At 34.1% G+C, this 27405-nt stretch overlaps 4 protein-coding genes across 8 annotated transcripts in view; 2 read left to right on the plus strand and 2 right to left on the minus strand.

Moving 5' to 3' along the window:
- The window catches only part of LOC21401641 (cold-responsive protein kinase 1), a 6375-nt gene extending 4437 nt beyond the window's left edge, over positions 1–1938 (plus strand). For 4 of the 5 annotated variants that reach the window (XM_024173389.1, XM_024173390.1, XM_024173388.1 and 1 more), the window contains 2 exons: positions 494–644; positions 1396–1937. In XM_024173389.1, the coding sequence (XP_024029157.1) occupies positions 494–644; positions 1396–1776 (532 nt within the window). In that variant the 3' untranslated portion in view covers positions 1777–1937. Of the gene's footprint in view, positions 1–493; positions 645–1395 lie in introns of all 5 variants that reach the window. The other variant, XM_024173392.1, reaches the window with a different exon arrangement.
- Positions 1939–2614: 676 nt separating this feature from the next.
- Positions 2615–4486, minus strand: LOC21401642 (ABC transporter G family member 10). Its single transcript, XM_010109953.1, has one exon. The coding sequence runs from the start codon at positions 4484–4486 to the stop codon at positions 2615–2617; it is 1872 nt and encodes a 623-aa protein (XP_010108255.1).
- A 3962-nt stretch (positions 4487–8448) lies between these two features.
- Positions 8449–11130, plus strand: LOC21401643 (multiple organellar RNA editing factor 8, chloroplastic/mitochondrial). Its single transcript, XM_010109954.2, has 4 exons — positions 8449–8874; positions 9255–9352; positions 9447–9512; positions 10004–11130. The coding sequence occupies exons 1-4, from the start codon at positions 8489–8491 to the stop codon at positions 10840–10842; spliced, it is 1389 nt and encodes a 462-aa protein (XP_010108256.1). The 5' UTR covers positions 8449–8488; the 3' UTR covers positions 10843–11130.
- A 2987-nt stretch (positions 11131–14117) lies between these two features.
- On the minus strand, positions 14118–17870 carry LOC21401644 (stress response protein NST1). Its single transcript, XM_024173396.1, has 6 exons — positions 17790–17870; positions 16293–16726; positions 16147–16199; positions 15933–15970; positions 15196–15646; positions 14118–14781 (listed from the first exon to the last, which is right to left on the minus strand). Exons 1-6 carry the CDS (start codon positions 17804–17806, stop codon positions 14545–14547), a joined length of 1230 nt encoding a protein of 409 aa, XP_024029164.1. The 5' UTR covers positions 17807–17870; the 3' UTR covers positions 14118–14544.
- Positions 17871–27405: the final 9535 nt, after the last annotated feature.

The raw sequence follows: 27405 nt of genomic DNA on the forward strand, positions 1-27405 counted from the left end.
TTATTTATTTAATATATTATTATTTTAAATATTATTACATGTTTTCAAAAATTAAACCACCTAACGCAGTTTCAGTTTTTTTTAAAACTGAAATCAATCTCTGAATAAAACTACCAAACGCATTTCAGAAATAATTTCAAAATGAAAATGAAAACGTTTTCATTTCTATTTTCATATAGAAAACAAAAACATTTTGGAACCAATTCTAAACGCACCCTTCAGTTTCTACTTCCATACAGATTTTGAAAACACAGCTTGAAAATAATTGTATAAGTCGCTTTTCACCTGCTATCAATTTTGTAATTTCTGTTTAATTTTCGAAATAAATGGTTAAAATTTAGGTTTCTTTGGAAGATGCAGTTACAGAAAATCACACTTGGTAATCTAAGTGCTTCATGCAAAGTATTATGCTATGGATTTCAGCTTTTATTCTCACTACAATTACTTGGCGATTTAATTGTGTCATATTTGCACTGTTGTTTGGTTCATGTAGAGGTTACCTGGCACCTGAATACGCCATACGAGGTCAGGTGACGAGGAAAGCGGATATATACAGTTTTGGTGTGTTGCTATTAGAGATTGTTAGTGGGAGGAGCAATACAAACAGGCGGTTACCAGAAAAAGACCAGTATCTCCTTGAACGGGTATGAATCTTTTTAATGTCACATATGTTATCGTGGAAATATTTTGTCAGATATGCTGTTGTGGAAATGTTTTTGTTTCCATTTCTGAGTTGACATTAACTGGCTTTCACTTGTTCTATACGTTACAACGAAAATGTATCTCGTCATCTATACATAAGGTCGGTTTTTATCCGGAAGACTTCTACATTGGTAACTTTAGATGGCTTCTCACCACATTTTGGACGATATTATTCTGTTATTCCTCTTTATTATGATGATTATGAGTGGTTGAAAATCCTTCTTATTGCTATCAGTTCCCATTCTCCCACACCATCTATTTATTTTTCATAACATTTTTGTCACTGAGTTTATATGCCAACCGTGTCTAATTCAGCACCTTTTTCCTCTGTTCAGGTTACTAAAATTTATTTAAAAAAAAAAAGGTTTAACTAAAATTTCCTGCATAAGTCGATTATCTATATTTAAATAGTATTAGTACTCAAACAAACACCTCCTGGTGGTACTCATGACCATAAGTATATTGCAGAAGATAACAGCTAAAATTGTTGAATTGGCTTGTGAACGAGCACTCTTGATTTACTAACTGCAGCAACAATCTTTTGGGAAAAGGAAAAAAAAAAAGTTTTGTTTTTTATCCATATTTTTCGGCTATGTATTTGTCTAGGGTATGGGGTTACTGTTCTATTTTTCATGCTTCTAAGGGCATGACATGATGGAATTTTTGTAGAACTTATAGAATCTTCAATTGCAGGCATGGTATCTATATGAGAGAGGGGGGCTTGCCGAGTTGGTAGACTCGTCATTAAACGATGATCTCAATCTTGACGAGGCTTGTAAATTTATAAAGATTGCTCTACTCTGCACTCAAGACATGCCGAAGATCAGGCCAACCATGTCTACTGTTGTTGAGATGCTAAGTGGGGACAAAGATGTGAATGACATGACGGTATCGAAACCAGGATTGCTTTCTGAGTTCATGGGTCTGAAAGGTGGAGGAGATGAAAAAGATAAGGTCAACACAAAATATTCGTCTGACGCAGTATTTGTAGACTCGGGGAAAACATCTTCATCAGGCATGGACACTTCAATTGCTACCATGACCTTCAATTCTATATATGACCGGAGTAATTAGTTAAGTAAAGCCTCCTTGTTTGGTAACGTTTTAAAAGTAGAGTGTTTTTTTTTTTTTTTTTTTCTTTAACCAAAATTCAATGAAATTTTGCTCCAGAATTTGTATAAAAAAAAAAAAACTAAAATGTGAGTCAAACAAATCTTTTGTACTTGCCTAATTTCTGGCTATATTGAGTGTAAATTTTTTTTTCACAATTGACTAGATTTCATTCCTCTGTTTTGTTACAAAAGGACAGAATTCCTTTAAGCTTCTCAGATTATTCTACAAACTACTTGTGATATATGTTGTAGCAATCGAAAAACGAATCGAGCAATATCCTTTATGAATCTACCAAAATTAGAGGTCTTTCGAGCGCAGGAACATGCTTGTTTTCCCTGCAGAGGCAGAGGCTATTGTAGAAAGTTTTGATGCTGCATTTACTAGTTTCTTATTGCTAGAAATCGCGAGGTAAGAGTTATGTTTCCATCTACTATAGTGTATATGCCTATCATTTGTAGTGCCTAAAAAGATGTCATTAGTGACTTGGAGCCAAGTTTGAGCTACTCAGAAGTCCACTAGCTCTATGTTAATGTCAGTTTTTTTTTCTCTTTTTTTTTTTGGTACTCCTATGATAATAATATTGCTATTGAAATGAGAAATATATTGCCTTTCAAAAAAAAAAAAAAAAATATATATATATATATATATTGAGTATTATTAATGATGGTTATTACTGGTACATTTGTTTAATCATCATTAATATAACTGAGCAAACGAATGATACAACAGAAACAAATATGTATCCACTAAGACAAATATAAGAATAAATGGGGAAAAAAAATGTAGAACTTCTAGCCATCTACTTTCTGCTTCTGTAACATCTGTACCACAGAATCAAAAAACAAAGCACTCTATACCCAACAATGAAACCCAACATCACACCCAAATTGCTCCATTTCAAAGACTCCTTCAAACCCTGCTGTCTCAAGAACCCATCTCCATATAGAATGCACCCTCTTCCTTGCTCAGTTTCTAAGCACTTTTTCTTCCCTTGCTTTACACCATACTCATTTACCAAGAAACACTCAAAAGGGTACTTGAAAAGGCTCAAGTAGTGCATGAAAAGCCAGTAATTAGGCAAGTTTTCCTTCGATATGAAATAGCCCGAAAAGAGAAAGAAAGATCCCATTAGCCCTGCAATGACTGATGTCCCCATGATGAAGTTGGGCACTAGGGCACTGAAACATGCCACAAATGAATTGGAAATCAAGAGAACCATCCAAACCACTAGAGAGAAGTAAAGAAAACCGTCGATTTCTCTCCTTAATCCGACAAGCCAATAAATCGGCGTGGCATACAGAATACTAACCATCAGAAGAAATGGAAGAAACACGAGGGTGTTTGCCATGACATAGGAGGAAACTCTGTAAGCGCCTCTTTCCGTCTCGTTCATTAGAATTTTTCTCTCTTGCAGGAAGATTGGAAGGCCTTCTGTTGTGGAAGATAGCAAGAAAGTGAGGCTGAATGCGAAAAACCCGGTTTGCGTTTGTAAAGCAACTTTTCCTTGGTCATTGCCAACATCAAGGAATATGGTTCCAAGTACTAATCCAGCCACTAGTGCTTGGACAATTCTTGTCGTAAACAGCTGCTTGGTTCTTAATATGTTGCTGCAAAATCTTTTCCCTAGTATTACAACTTCCTTGAGCCTAGTATTTGTGTAGAAAACAAACTTTTCTTCTGTACAACTTCCAGATAACGCAAGCCTGATTTTGGGATCTCGATCCCTATTTTGTTGTTCTTTGTCTATTGTCTCGAGGAAATTATATTGCCTGCCAAAAGTTTCTGAAGTTTGTACAACCAAGCTTTCAACAACATCAATGGCGAATTCGAGCGCATTGACATGCATGGGAATTCTATGGTTCCAGGCAAACGTAAGCCTCTCTTCAAGAAGATTCAGCGGTCCATTATGCGCCACATTTCCATTTGAAAGCAGAACGATTCGATCAAACTGCTCGAGGATTCGAAAACTGGGTTGGTGGATGGTTAGAACAACCGTCTTGCCTTGACTAACTGCCATCGTCTTGAGCAAAGAGACTACATGGAGTGCTGAAGCAGAATCCAGCCCTGAAGTCGGTTCGTCGATCAAAATCACATCAGGGTCATGGACTAAATCAACTCCAATCGAAACTCTCCGCCTTTCACCACCCGAAACAACACTGCTCGATCCTCCTCCAACTCTTGAATCCGCAACGTGATCCAACCCCAACTCCTTCAGCAGCTGTCTCACTCTAGCAGCAGCCTCTTTCTGGCCCCCGGACCGCCTTAGGAGGGCACTATACATGAGTGTTTCTTCAACTGTAAGTAAAGGAAACAAGGCATCAAATTGAGTGACATAAGCGGATATTCTCCGAAAACATCTAGTATCCATAGGCCTATCATTAACCAGAACTTGGCCAGAAACTTCACTTGGAGAAATCTTCCCTGCAAGAATCTCGAGCAGTGTGGTTTTGCCAGCTCCACTAGGCCCTGCAATTGCAGTTACTTCTCTCCCCTTTGCTTCACAATTTACATTCTTCAAAATGAAATTTTGATTTGTCTTTTTGCTCCAACCAAAGCATGCCCAATTCACCTCATCAAATTGGGTCCTCAATCTGTATGACAGGTTCCTCGTTTCTATCGAGTATGAGATTTTCCGGCTACCAGAAACCGGCTGTTTTGTTGGTAACTCCATTGGGGAGAGTGAAAGAGACTGAGAGGAGGAATGTGGTGTCAAGTGGGATTATGTTGAAGAAAGAAAGAAGATGAACCAACATACCAAACTAAGTTTTTAGTGTCAAACACAAGCTAAGACGAGATAAAGCAAGCTAGTTTTGATGTTTGGAATTCATGGGCTTATAGTCCGTTTGAGATAATATTCTTCATTTGGGTTCTCCTTTTCCATTTCTTTTTTCTTGCTAGGAATGGGATTTTTAATGGGGTTTGAAAATTGTAACACTTAAAAAAGAGTCTCAAGAAATACAAAAGAGAGAAAGAAAGAGTGCAAGAGTGGGATTGAGTCTGCTTGGGAAGCTTTTCAGTTGAGCTAAATATTGACTGCGGAAGGTTGGTGTTGGTTGCCTAAACTATATCTCACACAACTCGAACAGTTTGGTAAGAAAAAATTATCTCTGACTTTTAAGAAGAACAGCTGTTAATTAATTCTTATTATTTACTTGAAAGCTGCTAATTGTGATTAATTACTTATGCTAGTTTCTGATTTGTTTCCTAAAGAGGGAAGGGGGGAAAAAAAAAACTTGTGTGATTGCTTGGAATGGGATTTATCTACAAAGAATAGGCAAATTTGTTATGGGATCAGCTTTGTTCATGCTAAGATTTGAATTAAAAAAATAGTGGTTCAGTTGCCAAAAAGTGGTTACATGGTCTGACTCTAATTTCTTTCTAATTTATATTTTATTTTATTGTGATTGTTTTTTGTTTTTTGTTTATTTGTTTTGTTTATTTGTTTGTTTTGTTTTTTTGTTTTGTTTTGTTTTTTTGTTTTTTTTTTGGTTTTTTTTTTTTTTTTTTTGTTTTCCTTTCTGTAACTGGCTGACTGCATCTTTCCACCTTGCATCAAAAGAAAACAATAACCTGCAAACGCTTCTATAATTTACAGCATTATTGTCCATTAAAATAGAAAACATGATTGTGAAGTTAAATTGGAACAATGCTCTAGTACTATTTAATCGCCTATAAATTGTTGATTATTGATGTATTTATTTTGTGTTAATATGGATTTTAATGTACGGTGAAAAGAAAAGGAATCTTAAGTGGTGGTTAATCACCTAATGTAGATTTAGGTTAAACCCTAAATTATATTTTTTATGCAGCTAATACTAGTTAGATAATTCCTGAAGAGCAAAAAATTATAGTATGTCATGCAAAATTCAAATTAGTGTCACCATATGAAGGAGAACAAGGATAAAAATTGAATATTAATAAAAAATATTAATAATTTATATTTAAAGATTTTTGCATGGATATATAAACAAATTGTTGGTGTTAGATTTCGTCACTCAATCGCAACCGTACACGTGTTAACTCGAGTTGACTAGACTTGAAGATCATCATCCAAGAGAACCTCTCAGAAGGATTCAGCAGCTCAAGAAGATTAGAAGACGATCCAGATTCAATATCAACTCAAAACGACTTCAGCATCTGAGTCCACTGCGACCGCTCGGTAGAGCAGAGGAGTTGACTGCTCTGAAAAATATTTTGAGAACTTCTGAAGAACCTTCCGTTTCGGGATTTTGGGAAGCTATCAAATCGCACCAAAGGTGGACTAAATCTCAGAAGATACGAAGTCTACAAAGAAAGTTGAATAATACACAATCCGGAAAGTTAACTCTATTCAAGAAAGGTAAACTAGCCTTACTTGAGAAATAAGAGTTTGCAGCTATAAAAAGAGAACTTCCCTCAACGTCCAGAGCATCTCAAAACCCAATAGCTCGTGCATTACCTCTTCAATACACCCTAAAGCCGCTCCCTCTCTCTCTTTCCTCCATTATTGTCTCTCTCAAATTTCTCAAGCTTCTTTGTCCTATTTTCTACATATATAGTGCAAACAACAAACACTACAGTGGATGTAACCCTATTATTTGGAGTGAAACACTATAAATTCCGGTGTCTCTCTATATTTTCCACATTGTATTTTATCATTCATCCATTAGATCAATCTTAGGTAAACAGATCAAACATCTATTACTCCGTGAATTGGTCATTAACCCCTAATACAAATTATACTGTTAGAAATCGACCTCTACACAAATATTGAGAAATATCAAAAAATTTCAACAATGATTTTGATTAAGGAAAGATGGGGTTAGGGTCAGGAATTTCGCATTGTGAACCATCTCTATACACGCACTATTCCTCATCAATAGAACTATGCATCTAAAAATTATTGAAATTTAAATAAAAATTTATTATAAATTTAGACCAAAATTAAAGGTTCTATAATACAAACTAAATTCTAAACATATGCAAACTAAATTGTAATAGTAGAGCCATAAAGAACAACACAGTTACTTTTTTTCCTTTTTAAGTAAAAAGTAATTTTTAAAAAAATTATATATGTATATATTTATCTAAAAAATATATAACGTATGTATATCGGAAAAAATGTGGAGCGGGTAGAGCTTCCTCCGTTTCTGTCCCATCAAGACTAAAGATTAGATTTTATTCTTATCCTCATTCTCATTTTCAATAAGTGTCTGAGGACGGGAGTCATCTCCATGTGGAATATTTTCGTCCCTATAAACTTTTCACTATTGCTAAGCTAATTTATAACTTCTAATATTATTTTATAAATTTAATAAAAGCATTGCATAGTGTGTTCTTGAATAGATGAAGGCTATTTGCAATTTGGAGGTAAATGTTTTCATATACGTTCTTTGAGCTGGTTTATAAGAAAGACTGAAATTTTAGATAACATTCTATCAAAAGACAACATGTCACATGTATTAGTGCGCCTTCTATCAAAAGGTTGGGCCGGAACGAGTATGCTTCATCCACCTTCATAATTTACTCTTATTTTGTTTTCCATACTCGCCTACATACCCGTCTAATTTTAGGCAGAGTCGGGAGTCGGAGAATCTGTATTGAAGGTGTAAGCTACCTATTTACCTATTATGAAAGAAAAATTAAAAAATTCTCGTAACATTATAAAACTCAAAGTAAACTTCATTAAATTAATTATAAAATTTAGCAACATACTCATTAATGTCTTAAAAAAAAATGAAAACAAATTAAACTACAACAATCCATAAACTAAGTTTGTAAACAAACCAAAACATTAAAATAGTACTAAGAACATTATTAAAATTTGTTATTTATAATTGAAAGGTAATTTCCCTTTTTCTTTTTGATAGTTTCCGTTTTCTTTATAATTATTATACACAAATTTTAGGATTTTTTAAAGTACAATATTTATATATATATATATATAATAAAAGTACATATAATCGGGTTAGGGGCGGAGACATGGGAGCTTCCCCTAACCCTGCCCCATCCCCAACTCAAGAGTTAGTTCTAATCCCCATATTCAAACCTTACCTCTTCTAGTATCTTCATACCCTTCTTATTAAGGGCGGGTACCCGCAGATAAGATTTCAATCTCTAAGTATAATACACAAATCACGTAGGCTTAATCGAGACATGCATAGATTAGCCCGAACATTCATTTCTAAATCGAAAAAAAGAAGCTCTAGACAACTTGCAAATTCAATCAAAATATTTTTAGTAGAAATTCTAGTGAATATCATTTTTTACGAAACTAAATTAAGTAAATAACATATTTTAAACTATTTAAAATAAATACAGTAACAATATTTTTTACTGTATAATTTTTTTATTTATGACTAGTAAAATTTTTTTTTTACCACATAAGTTTTTTATTTATTATTGATAAAAATATTTTTATCACATAATTTTTAAATTACTATGATTTACTCTAAATAATTTTAAAAATATGTTATTTACCTTAATTATACACCGTAAATCTATTATTTATTTCTTTCTCTCAAATTATAGGGACAAAAACGTCAAACGAACCCTATTTAGAATACCATTATTGGTCAGGCAAGGGCAATTCAGGAAATCAATTATATAAAAGGGATCCCCTCACCCTTAAACCCTCATTTCCCAATCTCTCTCCTTCGGTAGGGTTTTTGGTTTATCTCTCAATCTTTCAGCCATGGCGACCTTCTTGTCTCGCCTCCCCAGAACCCTAACCCTAGCTTCCTACCTCTCTCGCTCCTTCTCCACCACCGCCTCCGTCGCTCACTCTCGCTCATCCTCCCTCTTTCTCCTCCATCGCCTTCGTCCCCTCGCCGGCGCCATCGCCACCGCCCGCGGCGTCTCTCCTTCTTCGGTCCTCCGAAGCTTCTCCACCAACGCCACTTCCTCCTCTCTCAAGGATCCCAGCCCTAATTGGTCCAATCGCCCTCCCAAGGAGACGATTCTGCTCGACGGCTGCGATTTCGAGCACTGGCTCGTCGTCATGGAGCCGCCCGAGGGTGAGCCTACAAGGGACGACATCATTGATAGCTACATCAAAACCCTATCCCAAGTCGTCGGAAGGTGATCCTTCTTTCTTCTCTCGTTATTTCTTCGATTCAATATTCCTTTTCTGTTTGTTTTGCTTTCTGGTTTTGATTTGAGAAATGAAGACAATAGAAGTGATTTGGTTTGGTATTTGGAATTATTTTGGGTTATTTTTCTCTCTCTTTGATCTTTAGGGTTTGTTCTTGTTTATTAGATATTTCTGAACCCAAATTAGGAGATATTTATGTTATTGCTTCTGTAAGAAATGCTTTTGTTAAACTATATTTGATGATTGCTTGAAGACCTCTATTGTTTTTTGTTTCACTATTGAAGTATATATTTTGACTTGTGATGGATAATATTTCCCATGATTTATGTAATCAGTTGTTAATGTTGCCTATGCATCTCATTTGCAGTGAGGAAGAAGCAAGGATGAAGATTTACTCTGTTTCAACTAGGTGTTATTATGCTTTTGGAGCATTAGTATCTGAAGAAATTTCATACAAAATTAAAGGTAATTTTTGTTTTTGGGTAAGTGCATGACTTTTTTTTGTTATTGGCTTTACAGGATTTGTATTCTTAATCGTTTCTTTGTCAAATTCTTTCAGAATTGCCTAGAGTGCGCTGGGTCCTTCCTGATTCATACTTGGATGTAAGGAACAAAGACTATGGGGGTAAGTTTTAGATTCTGATAGCAAATTTTAAATATTGTCTTTGAACTAATTAATTTCTGTAAGTTCACGTTCAATTTATTTGTTCAACCTGAATGATAGGGAGATAATTCTATAAGTTCTATTACGAGAAGAATATCGTCTATTGTGGTTTGAATAAATAAGGTCTAAAGGCATAATTTGCTTGTCTTATGCCGTCTTCCTTTTGTGCTGCACATTCAAATAGCTATCAGAAGAGAAATTGCCATCATTTTTAATTCAAAGCAAAATGTAGCTTTAGAATTATGAATATGGGTTGTTTACCTCCCATCATGGTAACAGTGTACTCCTCAAAAGGTTTAAAGGTTTATTTTAAATGGCCTAAGACCTCTCGGTCTAGTGGCATTGGGGGGTTTGGGTGGGGGGTTGCGGGTTCAATCCCGTGATGTACTAAATGGTTTATTTTAATGAGGCTACTATTTTGTGGATGAAGCCTTTTACTTTCCATATGGCAGGGGAACCTTTTATTGATGGTAAGGCAGTTCCTTATGATCCCAAGTACCATGAGGAATGGATAAGGAACAATGCCAGAGCAAATGAGAGAAACAGACGCAATGATAGACCTCGTAATTTTGATAGATCAAGGAACTTTGAGAGGAGAAGGGAGAATATGCAGAACCAAGATTTTCAGAGGGGTCCGCCAGTGCAGAATGCTGGGCCAAATCCCCAAGGGCCCCCTGGCAGCAACACGGGTCTACCGCTAAACAGGGGTGTGGAGAATATGCAGAACCAAGATTTTCAGAGGCGCCCGCCAGTGCAGAATGCTGGGCCAAATCCCCAAGGCCCCCCTGGCAGCAACATTGGTCCACCACCAAATAGGGGTGGAATTCCCCAAAACAACATGGGTGGATATCCCCCCCCCAACAACATGAATCTGCCAAACAACTATGGCGGGGCGCCACCAAGCAACAACTGGAGTGGCGGACCACCCAACAACTATGGAGGGGCACCCAACAACTACGGAGGAGCACCGAACAACTACGGAGGAGCACCGAACAACTACGGAGGAGCACCACCTAGCAACTATGGAGGAGCACCACCTAGCAACTTCGGAGGGGCACCACCCAACAACGGAGGAGCACCACCTAGCAACTACGGAGGGGCGCCACCCAACAACGGAGGAGCACCACCTAGCAACTACGGAGGGGCACCACCCAACAACATGGGAGGTGGGCCACCGCCAAACATGGGAGGAATGCAGCAGAATAACGCAGGATGGTCTGGTAATGCTCCCAACAATGAATACCAGAACAGCTACACACCTGACAGGGACGCATCTGGAGGAAATTACTAGTCCAATTGGGAAATGCCTTGAGCGTTGTGAGCTGTGTAGATAAGCAAAAATGGCATCCTGTTTTGTTTTATATTACTAGTACTAAGATAAAAGAGTTGGATTAAATCTTATTTTGCTGGGCATATTAGGTTGCGATACTGTTAATTGTACCTTAAATGGCCGACATCATGTTCTAATACCCTTTGTGAGTTTTCCCAATGGTCTGTAAACTCTGGATATTGGTCTTTATTACTTTTATTTTTTGTTAGGCATGCTCTTTATTACATCTACTTTGTTATTTGATACTTAGGTATTATTCGCTTTGCGGATTTGAGTTTTCAATTCGAGCTGAGATGGTAGAAACTTAAAACTGAAAACTCGAATTTGTGAAATGAGCGAGGCCTTGTACTAGCGTTGGAGTAATCATTTATCCTGAGAAATGTAGTTAATCTTGTTAGATGAATCTTCTTGGTAATGTGAAATTCATTAAGATTTTAAACAGCTGATTATTCTTCACTGTTTTGGACGCTTGACAGAGGAAAACCTTTCTTCTGCTACTTTATAGGATGAAATGCTGTGGTATGTAGTAAGTTTTGAACGGAATTGTTTACGTGTAGGAATCAAAGTTGCTATCTACGATTAAAAGGTGAGAACATGGTTGTTGCTTGTAACAATCGAGTCTGGACTTGGGACATGGAATTAGCTAAATCTGGGATTTTGCTGTAGAGTTTTGAGATGGCAAAAGATGCACGCGTGGTCTGATGCCTTGAATGCTATCAAATCTCATCAAGGGCCCGAGTTATCTTTTCCAAGTATTTTGCTACTACTTGTGATGATTTTGTTGTCTAAAGGTTGAAAGAATCCCTTATTTTTGTGCATCTTGATCAATATAAGGATACAAATATGTGTACAACTCTTATCTACCATCTGCCCACTACTATCTAACTAGGTATAGATAGAGTTGGTAAGTAATTACAACTAATAACAATTAAAAGACTCTAGAATTTTCAACACTCCCCCGTACATTAGTTGAAACATTGAACTGAGTAGTCTTTTGGAGAGAACATCTGCAAGTTAAAAGTGAGAAGGAATATAGGGAGTACAAACCAACCATGATTCGATCTTCTCCTTGATGAATTGTATCAATCTCCACATGCTTAACTTGATCATGTTGAATAGGATTGTGCACGACAACCAAGAGAGAAGCCACCCGCGGTACATCTATATGATAGTCGAATAACTGCCTTGTTCACTGAAATGCAAAAATCTGTTTTGAAGTTTAGAGCAAGCCCCCTCCCTATTCTTATACCGTTCGTGCCATATACCTTTTTGTTTGACCTAGTATTCAAATTCAAGTAGCTTATTTATCGCTGCCTTATTGTCCCAGTACAACATCATAGGACCTTATACTTTTATGGGATATTTATATTTTATACCATGTGTTTTAGGTTTATTTAAAATCTATACATTCGATTTTTGATATCATCAAATGTATTCTTTCAAATTAGATTTAATATATAAATTTATGCCTTATCTCGGTCAATAATTGATTTTGACCTTTAAAATGACTAAACTATCATTAAGAAAAAGGAAAAAAAAAAGAAAAACACAAACTTTCTAATGTTATAATAAAAAAAACATTTGAATGGTATTTTACATATTTTAGAGGTCAAAATTGTGAGTTTAAAGGTTTTTTTTTTCCTTTTTCTATGTTTTTATTTAATAGTATTTTAGGTATTCTTAAGGTTAAAATCGAGGATTGATTGTGAAAATGTATAAATTTTAGTATTAAATATAATTTAAAAGTATATATTTGATGAGATCAAAAATTAAAAGTATACTTTTTAAATAAACCCAAACTACAAAGTATAAAAAGGTAAATATCCCTACTTTTATTCTCAATTCACATGGAATTATCCTATTAGTTGTTTTTCCCACAGCAGCTTACATATTCCTTGAACTATATCTTGGAATTCCATTTACACTCGAGCATTCTGTAACCGGTTGCTCTTTGTATTTTCAAGTGACCGAATTCTCATCTATGAAAGTATGATATCCTATAGTTGATCATTGATCTAGACTGGACCTTGTTCAATCTGCATCTATGTAAACGTTCAATTTAAGCTCCGTATTTTTTTTTTTGAAATAACAAGCCTTTTCCGGGAAATCCTTTTATGTATCTTAGAATCCGATAGATTGCTTCACTATGTAAGGTTTGTGTACATAAATTGGCTAATAACACTTGCAATACAAGCTGATATATGGTCTGGAATGGGATAAGCAAATAAGTTTTTCAATTCTAATTTTGCTACAGTTAAAAATTCTCACAAAAAGTCATATCTAACTTTTTCTGTTACAATTAAAAACTCTCATATAAAGTCACATCTCATTTTCGTGTTTGCCGATACTCTTCCATGTCCATTGGTTTTTCTCTTTTCCTTCTCTCCTGGTCGATAAATTGGCTTTCAAACACTTTGCAGCCAACCACGCCAATTTCTTTAGGAGGTCCTGAGAATATTTTTGTTGCAAAATGTAGATCCCATGTCACGATCTGGCAACCTCAATTCTACGGAAGAATCTCAAGTTCCCAGGTTCTTGACTTAAAAAAAAAAAAATCACTTATAATGTTCACGTGGGACCAATTCGATACAAAAAGATCAGAATTAACCTCATTAAATGTTCATGTGAAAAAAATCGTCTCTAATTTTAACTGCGTTGTTAATTTGACTAACATTACAATAACTATTAAAGTTTAGCGAGAAAATTGCCAAGATTGGATCCGTTTGTTTCATATACTCAAACTCAAATAATTAATTCTGCTACAATATTTTTCTCTCACAAAAATTTTGAATTTTAAACGTCAAAATAAAAAATTATAATTTGAGTTTATCTTCTGAAAGGGTCCTAAAAGTTGAGACTGAATTTATCAAACGTGTAAAATTGAAGGGGTATCAATGCCAAAAAAAAAAAAAAAAAAAAACTATTTAAAATCATTCTCGTTTACTTTTCCATTTTTAATATTAAAAAAAAAAAGAAACTCATAGGCGAATGCCAATTTTATTCATTGATCGGTGCCTACACTAAATACACACACACATATCATTTAAATTTTACCGTTGGTTCATTTTTAATATTAAAAAAAAAAAAAAAGAAACTCATAGGCTAATGCTATGCTAACACCTTCGCATTCGCACACCCTCCATCACTCTTAGAGTCATACAAGCATGACACACATAGTTCCCCAACGGACCCAGGAACACATATCATCCGTTTTTAACAATGTTAAAATGCTTTATTTATTGTACAACTCCTTAAACTCATTACATGCAGTGATCGGGGTCAACAAAAATTGAGAAAGAACTTGGTTTAAGCAAGCAAGGAGCTTCCCAATCCCAACTCAGACGAGATAGCTCATGACAAAATTTCCTTTCACCACAGGGACTAAAGTTTATCTGACTGAACCCGACATTACGACGCCTTGTACAGCTCAATCGAATCAAGTGCCATCTCTCATGATTGAGATAAAGCTACAAAAACACATGAGAAGACTGGTTCAAGTATGTTATAAGAGTGCAATTACTAATTCCTCTAGAGAAACCACGGGAAATGAAAAGGGAAATAAAGAAACACGCCAATCATCGAAAGTCAAGAGCAGCCACTCCACCTGCTGGCGCATGTAAGGCCTGTTTTTGATGAAGAATGTGGAAGGTTGAGCTTTCAAAATCATGGTTTTCCACTAAAAGAGTGATGAACACAAGATGGGGCTGCCAGGGCTTTTGTAGGGGCAAATTCTGCTTTTTTGTTCTTGGCAGCTCTTATCTGATCTGCAAAAGAAATTTCTCTTTGCAAACTCTCTCTCTTAATAAGCTCTAGATCCAATTTTTCCAAGGCTGGAATGTGAGAGTTAACTGTGCCCTTTTGCCTAGAGACTTGACCATCAATTGAAATCTTCTGGCGAATCTGTGCACATGATGAAATATAGCATCAGTCAAGCGGACAGCGGTAAGCATTTCATTGGTTTAGATAGGGACCCCTGTTAAAAGAAAATGCTTATAATGCTTTTATGAATTGATAAGAAAAAAAAATTGTAAAGATGGCCTTTTTTTTTTTCCTCCATTCTCAAGGACGATTGCCCTGATTTTTGTTTTTGTTTCAATACGTATGATTCTCAAGCATTATCTGTTTTCCTATAATGTTTCAAGGCCTCATTGTAGATGAAGCTGATGCGCAGTCTTTTATGATTCAATTCTTAGGCACCTACACTCATTGCGTGACCGATCTACCTTGAGTTGTCTTTGATGATATCTCATTTGTGTATGACCCAAAAATGATGACCATAAAAATAGCTCTATATCTGTATCTGTGGGAAATTACCTGGCTTAACCTCTGTTTAAGTTTCAACCTTCTAGTTGAATCCTTTTTGTCTTGATATAGTTTTCTTTTGGATTTTGCCTTCTCTTCCTTCTCTTTTAACTTCTCCTCGCGCAATCTTCTCTTGCGTACAAGCATCTCCATCTTTTCTGCTATTGCATTTGCTGCTTTCTCCTCTCTCCTCATCTGTGCTTTCTCCTCTCTCATTATCCTTGCCAACTCCTTTGCCTTTGTCTTTTCTGCAGTGAAGTGAAGCCACTGCCGAACCAACTCCTGTTTGATTTTATCATAGCTATCCCAATCTAGCACTTCTTGTTCAGGTCCTCCTGTTTTAGCTGCCACTGCTATACTTTCTGCCCATGACTGGAAAAATGTCTCCCTCGACCGTTTCAACTTCAAACGCTTCGCCCAAAGACGTCTAAGTGCGGAACCTATTTTTTGCTTGACCACATCACTGCAAAGAAATTAGATTTTCAGACTTTAAAAATAAAAAAAATTTGTAAAAAAATGTCGTCTTTACTAAAGTATTCCCTTCAATCTCAAAACAAGAATCTTTTCAAAGAAAATTCTTTTATTATGATACGAACAATAAATCTACTGATTGTGAAAAGTTGGCTGCAGGAGAACAGCTTGCAACTAAAGCCTTCCCCTTCAGTATGCTAAATGCTCACACACAATCAAGTTTCAAATTTCAAAATTTTCACCTAGACTGCGATATAAAAAACTGTGATGTTACTTACCTATGAGAACGGGGACATTCAGCCATCTTCTGTCTGACCTGAAAAGTATTGAGAGGTCACAAGAGAACATTTAGAAGAAAGAAACGATCGTGAAGCAAAAGTTTCTTCCATGCTTAAGATCTAATGAAAAAGAAGGATGCATGTGTGTGTGTGTGTGTGTGAATGCCCGGTAGCATTGCAACTAACTGATTCTTAGTGTCTTACATGACGTCACCTTGGGATTATTTAAGGCCTCTAGTGTTCTTTGCCTGATTCGCTCACGGGTCTCTGTGTCACGTCAAGTAAAAGAAACGCAGTTTAGTTTAAACAGTTAAAGAATTTCAAGTTTCAATAACAAACTAACACAGTACATCCCACCACCTGCACTGTGCTTCTTGCCTTTGTTCCATGGCACTCTCCCTTTGTTTGCAAGTCCTATCTTTTCTCGTCTTTGCTTTTCTTTAAGATCTTTATCCAAACGAGCTTCGAGAGAGTCACTCCTATTAACTGCTAGAACGTCCTCAACCAAAAGTTGCCTCGTGCATGAATCTATGTTGATTATTGGTTGGCAGGACTTGTCTGTTCCAGATTTCTCATCAACATCAACACAGCTCTGCAGCGATCCTACAGAGTTAAGTCTAGGGAAGGAACTAACAAGGGACATAGGAGAAGACCAGTTCCTCGGCACAGAGATATCATGATGTTGCCGCACTCTGATAGGTGGAAAGTGTCTGTACTCCACCACATATCCAAAGTGCAGCCGAAAGAGATTTTCTTGACCACGATCAGAAGGCAAATGCAAAAACGACAATCTCCTGATACAAATTCAAACATGCAACTAACTAGGATAAAAATCATCATACAAGTAGTAGAATAGCATCATACACAACATATTTAAAATATATCATCCAGACATGCCCAACCTTTCTTAAACGTATTCATGAAAGTATTTCTAATGATGTTCAATCCAGCAAACAGTACGGCCTCAAATAATTCTCGATGTTATACTTATACTAATTCTCAATGTTCACATCCCTTCATGAAATGAAACTCAAAGAAACATTTAAACAAACATATACCATGCACAAATGAGGCATGTCTAACCGCAAGCTAAGCTCTATTGTACAACAAATAACATCACCAATTCACCAGGACATGAACATTTTCTTTCTTCTTTCCTAAAAAGCCTCTTTTTCCAGCTAATGAGAACCTGAACCTAGTAGTATGAAGTTATGAACTCCAATCTCAAACTTGTAATTGGAGCCAGAAATACACAGTTAACGATTTTCTTGATATGATGAATATATGGCTATTATGAGGTACCCAATATGAGCATTTCCCTAAGTAAGCATTCTAAGGAGTTTTCCCCCAACTGGGATGAAATTTGACAGATACTGCGAAATCGTTAACAATGCTTGTTGTTCAAGACCAAATATATAAATAAATATATATATATACCTATATATATATATACATATATATATATATATATATGAGTGTGTATATATACGGGAATTCCTGCATAACTAGTTACAACTGAATTATTAAATCCCATAATTTTTTCAAACTGAAGCTAGGAAGAACGATGAACATTTTCCTTTCATGAGGGGGGAAAAATAAAAAGAAAAAAGAAAAAAACCGCATCAAGTAAAATGTACTAGGCGCATAAAATGCAATTTGATTATTTACTTGTAAACTTCTCTGATTCATTCACTTTTATTTTCTAAAGCCAGAATTAATTTAAGAACGAAAACGGGGTTGAGAGGTTTCATTTCTAGTAAAATTTCCTAAAAATATTTCGAGAAAAAGAATAGAAAAGAAACTCATTTTGGATGCGGAGAGAGAGAGAGAGAGAGAGAGAGAGAGAGAGGAACTCACAGATGAAAGCAAAGCATGGCATTGCAAGGAGGAAGATAAGGTGAGGTAGCAGAGGAGCCGTTTGCGAAAACCAAAGAAGGATTTTGGGAGATCTTTTTTTTTTTTTTTTTTTTTCACGGTTTTTGGGTTATTTGGTACCCCACTCCACTTCTTATTTCATCTGCTTTTTGGGTGGGCTCAACTCGATATATTTTTTTTAATCTTGATAAATAGTTTTAAAAATTATATGAGTAATATTTTTTTAGTGAAATAGTAGAAAATATGTCAATATAAAAAATTTAAAAAAGTATATAGGTCAATTTTTAGTTATAAAAATTAATAGGTCATAATTTGTCAAGTTATGGTTCATAACCAAATAAGTTATGGACAAACTTGTCAAGTTATGGTTCATAGTCAGACAAGTTATAGATAATTATGGACAATAACTTGTCAAGTTATGGTTCATAACCAGACATGTTATGGACAAAAACAGTAATTTCGCATATTTATTAACTTATGTAAACTATTGACCTATTAATTTTAATTCATCTCAAGTCTTGACATATTTCTCTCTTTCTCCCTATTTTTTAAAAGTGTATGAGTCACGTTTTTATTCTTTATTATTGATTCATACTTTTTTTTAGTTAAATAATTATATTAACAAAATAATATTTATTAAGTGTAAGGCGTAAAAGTTTAAATTTATACATTTTTAAAAGGTAAATTCTCTTTTTTTTTTTTTTCAATTTCACGAAGTTATCTCAAAAACAAATTCCACGTAATTCTTGTCACAAAATGTTTATGAACTTTAATTTTAATTTTTTTCTTTAAAACTTTAATAACTCTTGTAAATTTTTCTTGTGTTAAATTCTTACTCTTGTTATTATTGTTGGTCCTCATTGATGATCCTCTAAAATTTCTTAGGTCAAATAAATTAAGAAAAAATTGGTGTAGTAAAATATTGACAGCTCTTACTGGGTAATTGTATTTTTATGTGCTTAAATGAGGTGGAGCTAATAGATTAATTGTACATTAAAAATGGATCAACGACACTAATTATTTGTGTAATACGTGTTATTTCTGTTAAATATCTTAAAATTAGGAGTTTTTTATTAGTTTTTGCATTTCACGTAACATTTTCCGTCAAAAATTTAGTTGAGGGGAAAAATTTACAAAAACTGTTAAAATTTGGGAGAAAAAAACTAAAATTAAAGTTCAGAAGCCTTTTGTGACAATATCTACAATTCAAAAGGAAAATGTGTAATTTATCCTTATCCCAAACAAAATGTTACTACTTACTAGAGTCTTTTTTTTTTAATTTTTATTTTCTTTGCTTTCTTAACAAATGTCCTCCAGGAATCCCCAAAATTAATGATAGAGATTGGATCGGTCCACCTGCAACCAGGAGGGCATCACTGATCCCTTTTTTTTTTTTACTTAATAAAAGAATGAGGTAATTTTTATATGTGCTAAATTGATTTAGACAATTATATTTACATTTCTCTCCTGTTTAATTTTCTGGTAGTACTTTGTATATACAACTATATAATTGTAGGCCTTGTTGTCTACAATCTCATTGACGGACCGTCCTTTTAGCGTAACAGATAAAAATAAAAATGTAAATATATTATTTATTTAACGTGACACATATATTATTTACCATAACATGAGTATTTAATATAGCATGAATATTAAAAAGACATAAAACTAACAATTTAATATATCAGACTATTGTTACACTTTAATTTATAGGAAAAACCAAAAATATTACTCAAGATGTTACAACATCTCCAACCATTTTAAGTCATTTTATATTTTTAGTCAAAATAACAAATGCTTTTTTTTTTTAGCTTTTCTGCACTCTAATCATTAACTAAATGATTAGCTATTTTGAAAAATGCATTTCAAATTAGTTAAATATAACTGTTAAGAAGAGGCTAGCCATGTCATTGTTTTCTATTATTTTATTCTTTTAAACATTGATAAATAGAAGGGTTATTTTTTAAATTTAGTAATGTTATTTATATTTGAAATTCAATAAATATTAAAATATTTTATGGTCAGTTTGATTGGAGTGACTCGCCTAAATATTACTAGTTGAACAAAAATTTAGCTAAATATTTGTTAATTCACTTAGAGACGCTTTTAGAGAAGTATAGCAAGAGTCGGAGATAAATATCTTAGCGTCTTATATTTTTTAATATTAGTGTTACCTTGAATAAATGTCATGTTATAATTTTCACTTATGTTGGACGGACCATCTAAACCGTGGGCTGCAGACAAACCATCTATTATCTATTTAAATTGTGAAACATCTATTTTTTATTATGACGTGCTCATTAGTTTTTATATATTTGTAATTAAAGATAATTTTTCATTTAAATTAAAACGAACATTACAGTATGGTAAAATCGAAATAACAAAATATCTCTTATGACAAAAAAAAGTCAAATAATTATTTCAATAAAAAAATTAGAAGGATTTCTCTGTTCATTTTTTAATTATTAATTGGTGTCAACATAACTCCAAAAAATGATAAATCGAGCTTTACAAAAAATAAATTTTTAACTCTTTCAAAACACTTTTTACTTTTAAAGTAGGTTCCGCGTGATATACTAATGAATCTATTATAGGTGGAAACATTTATTTATGATGTAAATATTAAAACAACAAACAAATCAAAAGAAAAGAAAATATTTCATGTAGGCGTTTCAGAATCCAAGATCGAGAAATTTCTTACTTTTCAAATTATTGCTTCATGATTCTTTTCGGTTTACAACTCGTTAGAGTTGAGTTTTTTTCAAACTGGGAAAAATGATGACGAATAGGATTAGGATTTTATTCTCTATAAATAGATTAATGATTGTTATTTTTATTCAGAGTTTGATAATTAATGATATTGATATTATTAGTTTCTCCTCTTAAATTCTTGTTCTTCTTAGATTACTATCTTTCTCTTAATTATTCTTCTCTATCTTGATTCCGTTTCTCTTTAATGATTTTATTCTCTCTCTAAATTTTATTTTTGTTCTTTAATTCTAGCCGGTCCTATATCAATCCTATTTTCCTTTCTCATGGGAAGAGTACCGAAGTTTTAAGATGAAAAGGAGAAAGAAGAAGAAAAGGAACAGGGAAAGTATATTTATATTTTGGTATTGAGTATACATATTAGATCCCTTGCATTATAAATTACAAAATATTTTGACAAAACCCTTCTTTACCCAAAAAAAAAAAAAAGTTTTTCATACAAGGACGGCAATGACTATTATACATAATTAGCTTCTAAAATTATATTCTTTCTTTATCAACTTGGAAACTAGATACCATTTTATTTTATTTTTATCATGACTACGTATATTATAAGCAACAAATACTTTATTTTATTACTAGTAAATAACAAGATAATATATATAATCTAAGCAAACGACTAGCATTCCCTTCAAAATCTTGTTCATGAAGTTGTTGGAGACACGCTAAGATGTTGACTATACTAAATTAGTAATTAAAGAGCGTTAATACATCACTCCTAATAAAATTATTATTGACCCACGTCTTAACAGTTTAAACTTTTGTGATTGATTGGTAAACTAACATGGTATCAGAGCATGAGGTTATGACTTCAAACTCTCGTAATTGCACTCTTTATCCCCATTTAAATTATTATCATGTGTTGGGTCTTTAATATATCTCGGGTTTAAATATTCACGTGTTGGGCTTTTTAATTAATTTACCCACATGATTGTCCATTATCCAGCCCACACGTGAGGGAGAGTGTTAAAGTATAAAATTATTGTTAGCCCACCTCTTGACAGCTTAAGCTATTAGGATTGATTGATAAACTAAAAACTCCCAGAAACAAAACACACACACACCATCTAGACGCTATTTATATAATCTAAGCAAACGACTAGCATTCCCTTCAAAATCTTGTTCATGAAGTTGTTGGAGACACGCTAAGATGTTGACTATACTAAATTAGTAATTAAAGAGCGTTAATACATCACTCCTGATAAAATTATTGTTGGCCCACGTCTTAACAGTTTAAGCTTTTGTGATTGATTAGTAAACTAACATGGTATCAGAGTAGGGGGTTATGACTTTAAACTCCCGTAATTGTACTCTTTGTCCCCATTTAAATTATTATCATGTGTTGGGTCTTTAATATATCTAAGGTTTAAATATTCACGTGTTGGGCTTTTCAATTAATTTACTCACACGATTGTCCATTGTCCAGCCCACACGTGAGGGAGAGTGTTAAAGTATAAAACTATTGTTGGCTCACCTCTTAACAGCTTAAGCTATTGGGATGGATTGATAAAGGCCTCGTTCACTTCGCGGATTCAAGTTTTCAATTCAAGTTGAGATGTGACATTTTCTGAGAGCTTTTCACTGTAGCAGAAAAAGTTAAATGTGATATTTTCTAAGAGCTTTTTACTGCAGAAACCTAAAATTAAAAACTCGAATCGGTGAAATGAACGAGGCCTAAAACTCTCAAAAACAAAACACACACACACCATCCAGACGCTATTTATATAATCTAAGCAAACGACTAGCATTCCCTTCAAAATCTTGTTCATGAAGTTGTTGGAGACACGCTAAGATGTTGACTATACTAAATTAGTAATTAAAGAGCGTTAATACATCACTCCCAAAAACAAAACACACACACACACCAGCTAGACGCTATTTATATGCACAACTCAATACATAGGTGAGAGCTCTAGATATGCTCTCAACTGAGAATTATTAGCAAACTAAATGGGCTGCTTTGAAGGGAAGAAGACCAACCAATATGACCTCGTTTTATTGTCGGACGAGCACACGATCACCTCCGACATGCCCTCCTACATCAGCGCCTCCAAATACGAGAAAGACAAGAGAAACAAGATCGGAAGCTCACTATGGTTTTATCGCAAAAACGTGGAGATTAAGGACAAGAAGGACGAAGAGAAAGCGGTTGAATTTTTTGAGAACAAAAAGGGTAAAAGAACTCACTTTGTGATGTGTTGTACAAGTATAAAAGCTGGTTCTAAGTTGTTTATGTACATGTAGAACAAACGTATATGGATTGTCAAATTTTGGCATACGCTTATTCGTCTTTAGTAATCTTAAATTCTTAATTTCAAGGTGATAACAATATTGTAAAATGTTTGGATAGCTTTTGTTTCATAGGAGTTGGTATGAATATAGTGCCAGAAATAAAACAAGTTGCCAAAATTTGAGTGTCATAGATATATGTGAATTCTACGCATGAATGGAGTTATAAGATGTTGGTGGTTTTGTTTTTTTTTTTTTTTCTTTTTGTTGACCTTTTTCTTTTCCCTTAATTTGCTAGGTGTCGTGTGGTCTGTGATTTTTAGAAGTACTAGTCAAAATGGATACACGTAAGATGTGTTAACACAAAAGTCATAAACCAAGTGAAACAAGAAAAGATTAAATTTTTATGTCGAATAATCAAAGAATATTAGGTCTGTACGTAAACATAACAAATTAAATAGAGAAAACTCGAAAGAGAAAAAATAGGATACATCCATATAGTGGCAAGTGTATAATAAGAGTATGTCCTATTAGTTGTTTTTTTTTTTTTTTTTTTTTTTTTTTTTTTTTTTTTTGTATACAACATGAAATGACAAATTATTTGCATGTCTCTAGGTTTCAAAATTAGTAAATCACAGTAACCGAATGTGTGCGCACATACATACATACATATTTCCATACACAAAAACAACGGTAATACATGGTACCAAAATTATTTTATCCTTTTAATAATTCACATTACTATTGTGGAGGTCGATTTCCAATAGTAAAATTTGTATGAGAGGTTAATGACCAATTTGCATGAGAGGTTAATGACCAATTCGCTGAGTGGTAGATTTTTGATCTATTTGCTTAAGATGATCTAACGTATGAGCGATAAAGTAAAGTGCGGAAAATAAAGAGGAGACACTGAAATTTATAGTGGTTCTCTTGATAACCCAAGGTACGTCCATTGTAGTATTTGTTGTTTGCACTATGTAGAGAGAAAATAGTACAAAGAAGCTTGATAAAGCTTGAGAGAGACAATAATAGAGGAAAGAGAGAGAAATGGTGGCTCTAGGGCTTATTGTAGAGATAATGCGCGAGTTTGTACGTCTTGAAATATATTGAGATGTATTGAGATGCTCTGGACGTTGAGAGAAGTCCTCCTTTTATAGCCGCAAACTCTTGTTTCCTAATTAAGCCTAGTTTCCTTTTCTTGAACAGAGTTGACTTTCTCAATTGTGTTTTGATCTTGTTTCCTTATTCCCTTCGTATCTTCTGTGATTTAGGCTATTCTTGGTGCGATATGGAGCTTTCCTAAACTCCCAGAATAGAAGATTTTTCAGAAGATTCTCAGAATATTCTTCAGAGTAGTCGACTCCTCTGCTCTGTTGAGCAATCGTAGCGACTCCATATGCTGAAGTCATTCTGAGCTGATCTTGACTCCGGATCGTCTTCTAATCTTCTTGAGCTGTTGTATCCTTATGAGAGGTCCTCTTGGATGATTTTCTTCAAGTCTAGTCGACTCGAGTGTGACGACAGTAACTAAGTAGCCGTCTCTTAAACTCACTAACATGTAATCACTTAAAATACTTGAATAATTAAATTGAGTTTGCAATTTTTTTTATATATCATATAATAAAGGAAAATAAACTTAATTTTAGTATTAAATTATCATATATTAATTTTTAAATTATTTTAAGAAGTCTTAGTCTTCTTAAAACCATACTACATACATACAATTAAAAAGTTTTATCATAACAAAACATTTTGCGTAATTAAAATGCGAGCGGTATCCATTTCCCATTCTCCACACTGCTCTCATGCCGTTGCGCATAGCCCATCATTCACCTTTTATTGGTTGTTTTCCTACAATATAAATACATCATAGGAGTGAGTTTATACTCAGTAAGTAGGAACTAAGTCTCGCTAATCAAAACATAGTACTTAAAGTATATCAGTAATGCACGTATCAATTATGCTCATTGATGAACCTGTTTTATTATTTCTTTGGGCCCGAGTGTACGTACCGAGATGTGCGCACGATTAGCGGGTATACAGGGTTTGTAAGGTCCCCAACTACACTGTGACCTTAATTTACCTCCTCAGGTACTGAATGATTGCCTCATCAGGCCTAAAATCCTCCCCGTAGGTCGAGAGGTTGATACTGTTGGGAATGGTGTCCTAGAAGCATGAGATGTGATATGATATGATATTTATTATTTATTTAATAAAAGAATTTATTCATTATTATTTTGAATATTTTATGAATATCAATGAAAATTCCATGATTATTTATGTGACCCTAAACATTGTATATAAGTGTTATATGCGAGAGAATAATGTTTAAGGATAATAATCACAAAGAGATGTTCGTAATGAATTTAATTAAAGTTCAGAATCTTTAATTAAAACATTATTAATACATGTCATTCTCATTTGGAACGAAACGGTGTTATCCGCACTGTAAATATGGAGAGATATTGAATGAGTGTATTTCGCATAATGAGATTATGTGCAATAGGAACACAGACACAATATGAATTTCTAATAATTTCCGTTAAGTATAGAAATTTTAATTGAGTCTACCGATGGTCATATATAGAATGACCTTAATCCTGAGTTTTTAACAAACTCCTATTTATGAATTTGTGTCTTTTGATTTACTCAGTACGGATTCTGAAACCCTGCATTCTATTCCTTGTATTTTGGAGACATGACGAGATGGAATCCATTCCTTTTTAAGAAAGAAGCAGATAAATAATTCTCTAGAGTGTTGATTCGGTACTTTGATTAGTAAGAGCACTCTGGTTCATAAATGTGTTTTATGAATCACTATCCATTAGAGAATCAATGGTACTCAAGGATGAAGATATAATTAGAGAGGTTAACAGATTCTACCTGGCTCTAATTATGAATTATTTATGGATAATTGATTTATATGCAATGACTATATCAAATGGACACTTCACAGTTTAGAAGTAATTAATATCTATAATTTCGAGAGTGCAATTCCAAGTTTATAGTGGAGTAACTATTGGAATTAATAGAATTAATTAATTAATTAATTAATTAAATTTTTAAATTAATTATTAATTTTATTGGAGCTCGGGATTATAGGTCCATTAGTCCCCACGTCGTCCTTGTAATTCTACCAGACACAAAGGGCAAAATGAGAATTTTAGAATTACGGAATTCTAAAATTAAATACTCGAAAATAATTAATTAAGAATTAATTATTATTTAAATAATGTGATTATTTAAATTTGAATTTGAATTGTGAACATAATTTAAATTTATCATTTTAAACTTATTTGATAAGTTGTTCAATTTAGAATTCAAATTAATTTAAGTTTGACTTAAATTCGAATTTAAATTTGAATTAAAATTGGACTACAGGATAAAAGATGATTTTCTCTACCTTCCATATATGCAATTGGCGCCACACAGGTATGAGAATCCCCATGCATGGCCGGCCACATTAAGGATAAGGAAGAGGAGATTTTGTTCCAAATTCAAATAGGAGATAGAGATTGGATTCCTTCTAGAAGTTTGACTTCTACTCTATAAATAAGATATGATAAAAATTGCGTGTGACAATTTTTGGACCTAATTTTCTTAGAGGGTGGACGAAATCCCTAGTAGAGAGAGATTCTCCCAAAATTCCACATCGTGCATGCGTCGGTGTCTGTAGAAATTTGAGTGTTTGATCCAACCCGTTTTGTCTCGAGTGTGCCCACACACACGTCTACGTAGATTCAAGAAATTGGCGTGGAAGACTTTGGTTTTCTAAACACAAGGCTTTGGAGCAAGGATCATTCGTGGTCAAAGAACTCAAGTAATCATCCGAGTCGGGCTCCAGGTATTTTTCCTAATTGAGTTCTTGATATATAAATTAATGTGATTAATTTATTCGTGCATAAATTAATATAATCTATAGAGTATCTCAAAAGTTTTGTGAAAATTTTTGTTATACTTGATCCGCCCTACCGCCACGCTTTCGCATCCGAATTTGATTCGGTTACCAACACCTACGACCAAAAGTGGGGACCTACGACCTAAATGAGGGGGACTTACAACACAAAGTGGGGGACCTACGACACAAAGGGGGGGACCTACGGCCCAAAGGGGGGGAACTACGAACCAAAAGGTGGGGACCTACGACCCAAAGAGGGGGACCTACGACCTAGGGGGGGACCTACGACCCAAAAGGGGGGACCTACGGCCCAAAGGGGGGGACCTACAACCCAAAAGATGTTAGGAATAGTGTCCTAGAAGCATGAGATGTAATAGGATATTTATTATTTATTTAATAAAAGAGTTTATTCATCATTTTATGTGCATATATTTATGAATATTTTATGAATATCAAATAAAATTCCTTGATTATTTATGGAACCTTAAACATGGTATATAAGTGTTGTATACGAGAGGATAATGTTTAAGGATAATAATCAAAAGTAATTGTTCATAATGAATTTAATTAAAGTTCAGAATCTTTAATTAAAATATTATTAATACATGTCATTCCCATTTAGAATGGAACGGTGTTATCCGCATTGTTAATATGGTGAGATATTGAATGAGTGTATTTCGCATAATGAGATTATGTGGAACA

Source organism: Morus notabilis, unplaced genomic scaffold (genome assembly GCF_000414095.1).
Source record: "Morus notabilis unplaced genomic scaffold, ASM41409v2 Scaffold79, whole genome shotgun sequence".
Lineage (NCBI taxonomy): Eukaryota > Viridiplantae > Streptophyta > Magnoliopsida > Rosales > Moraceae > Morus > Morus notabilis.

Coding starts and splice junctions, on each gene's coding strand:
- LOC21401644 (XM_024173396.1), bottom strand. Junction 15,647..15,932: donor GAATGTCCCCGTTCTCATAG/GTAAGTAACATC, acceptor ATTTCTTTGCAG/TGATGTGGTCAAGCAAAAAA. Junction 14,782..15,195: donor TTAAACAGAGGTTAAGCCAG/GTAATTTCCCAC, acceptor TCATGTGCACAG/ATTCGCCAGAAGATTTCAAT.
- LOC21401643 (XM_010109954.2), top strand. CDS start 8,489: ATGGCGACCTTCTTGTCTCGCCTCCCCAGAACCCTAACCCTAGCTTCC. Junction 8,875..9,254: donor CTATCCCAAGTCGTCGGAAG/GTGATCCTTCTT, acceptor TCTCATTTGCAG/TGAGGAAGAAGCAAGGATGA. Junction 9,513..10,003: donor AAGGAACAAAGACTATGGGG/GTAAGTTTTAGA, acceptor TCCATATGGCAG/GGGAACCTTTTATTGATGGT.
- LOC21401642 (XM_010109953.1), bottom strand. CDS start 4,486: ATGGAGTTACCAACAAAACAGCCGGTTTCTGGTAGCCGGAAAATCTCA.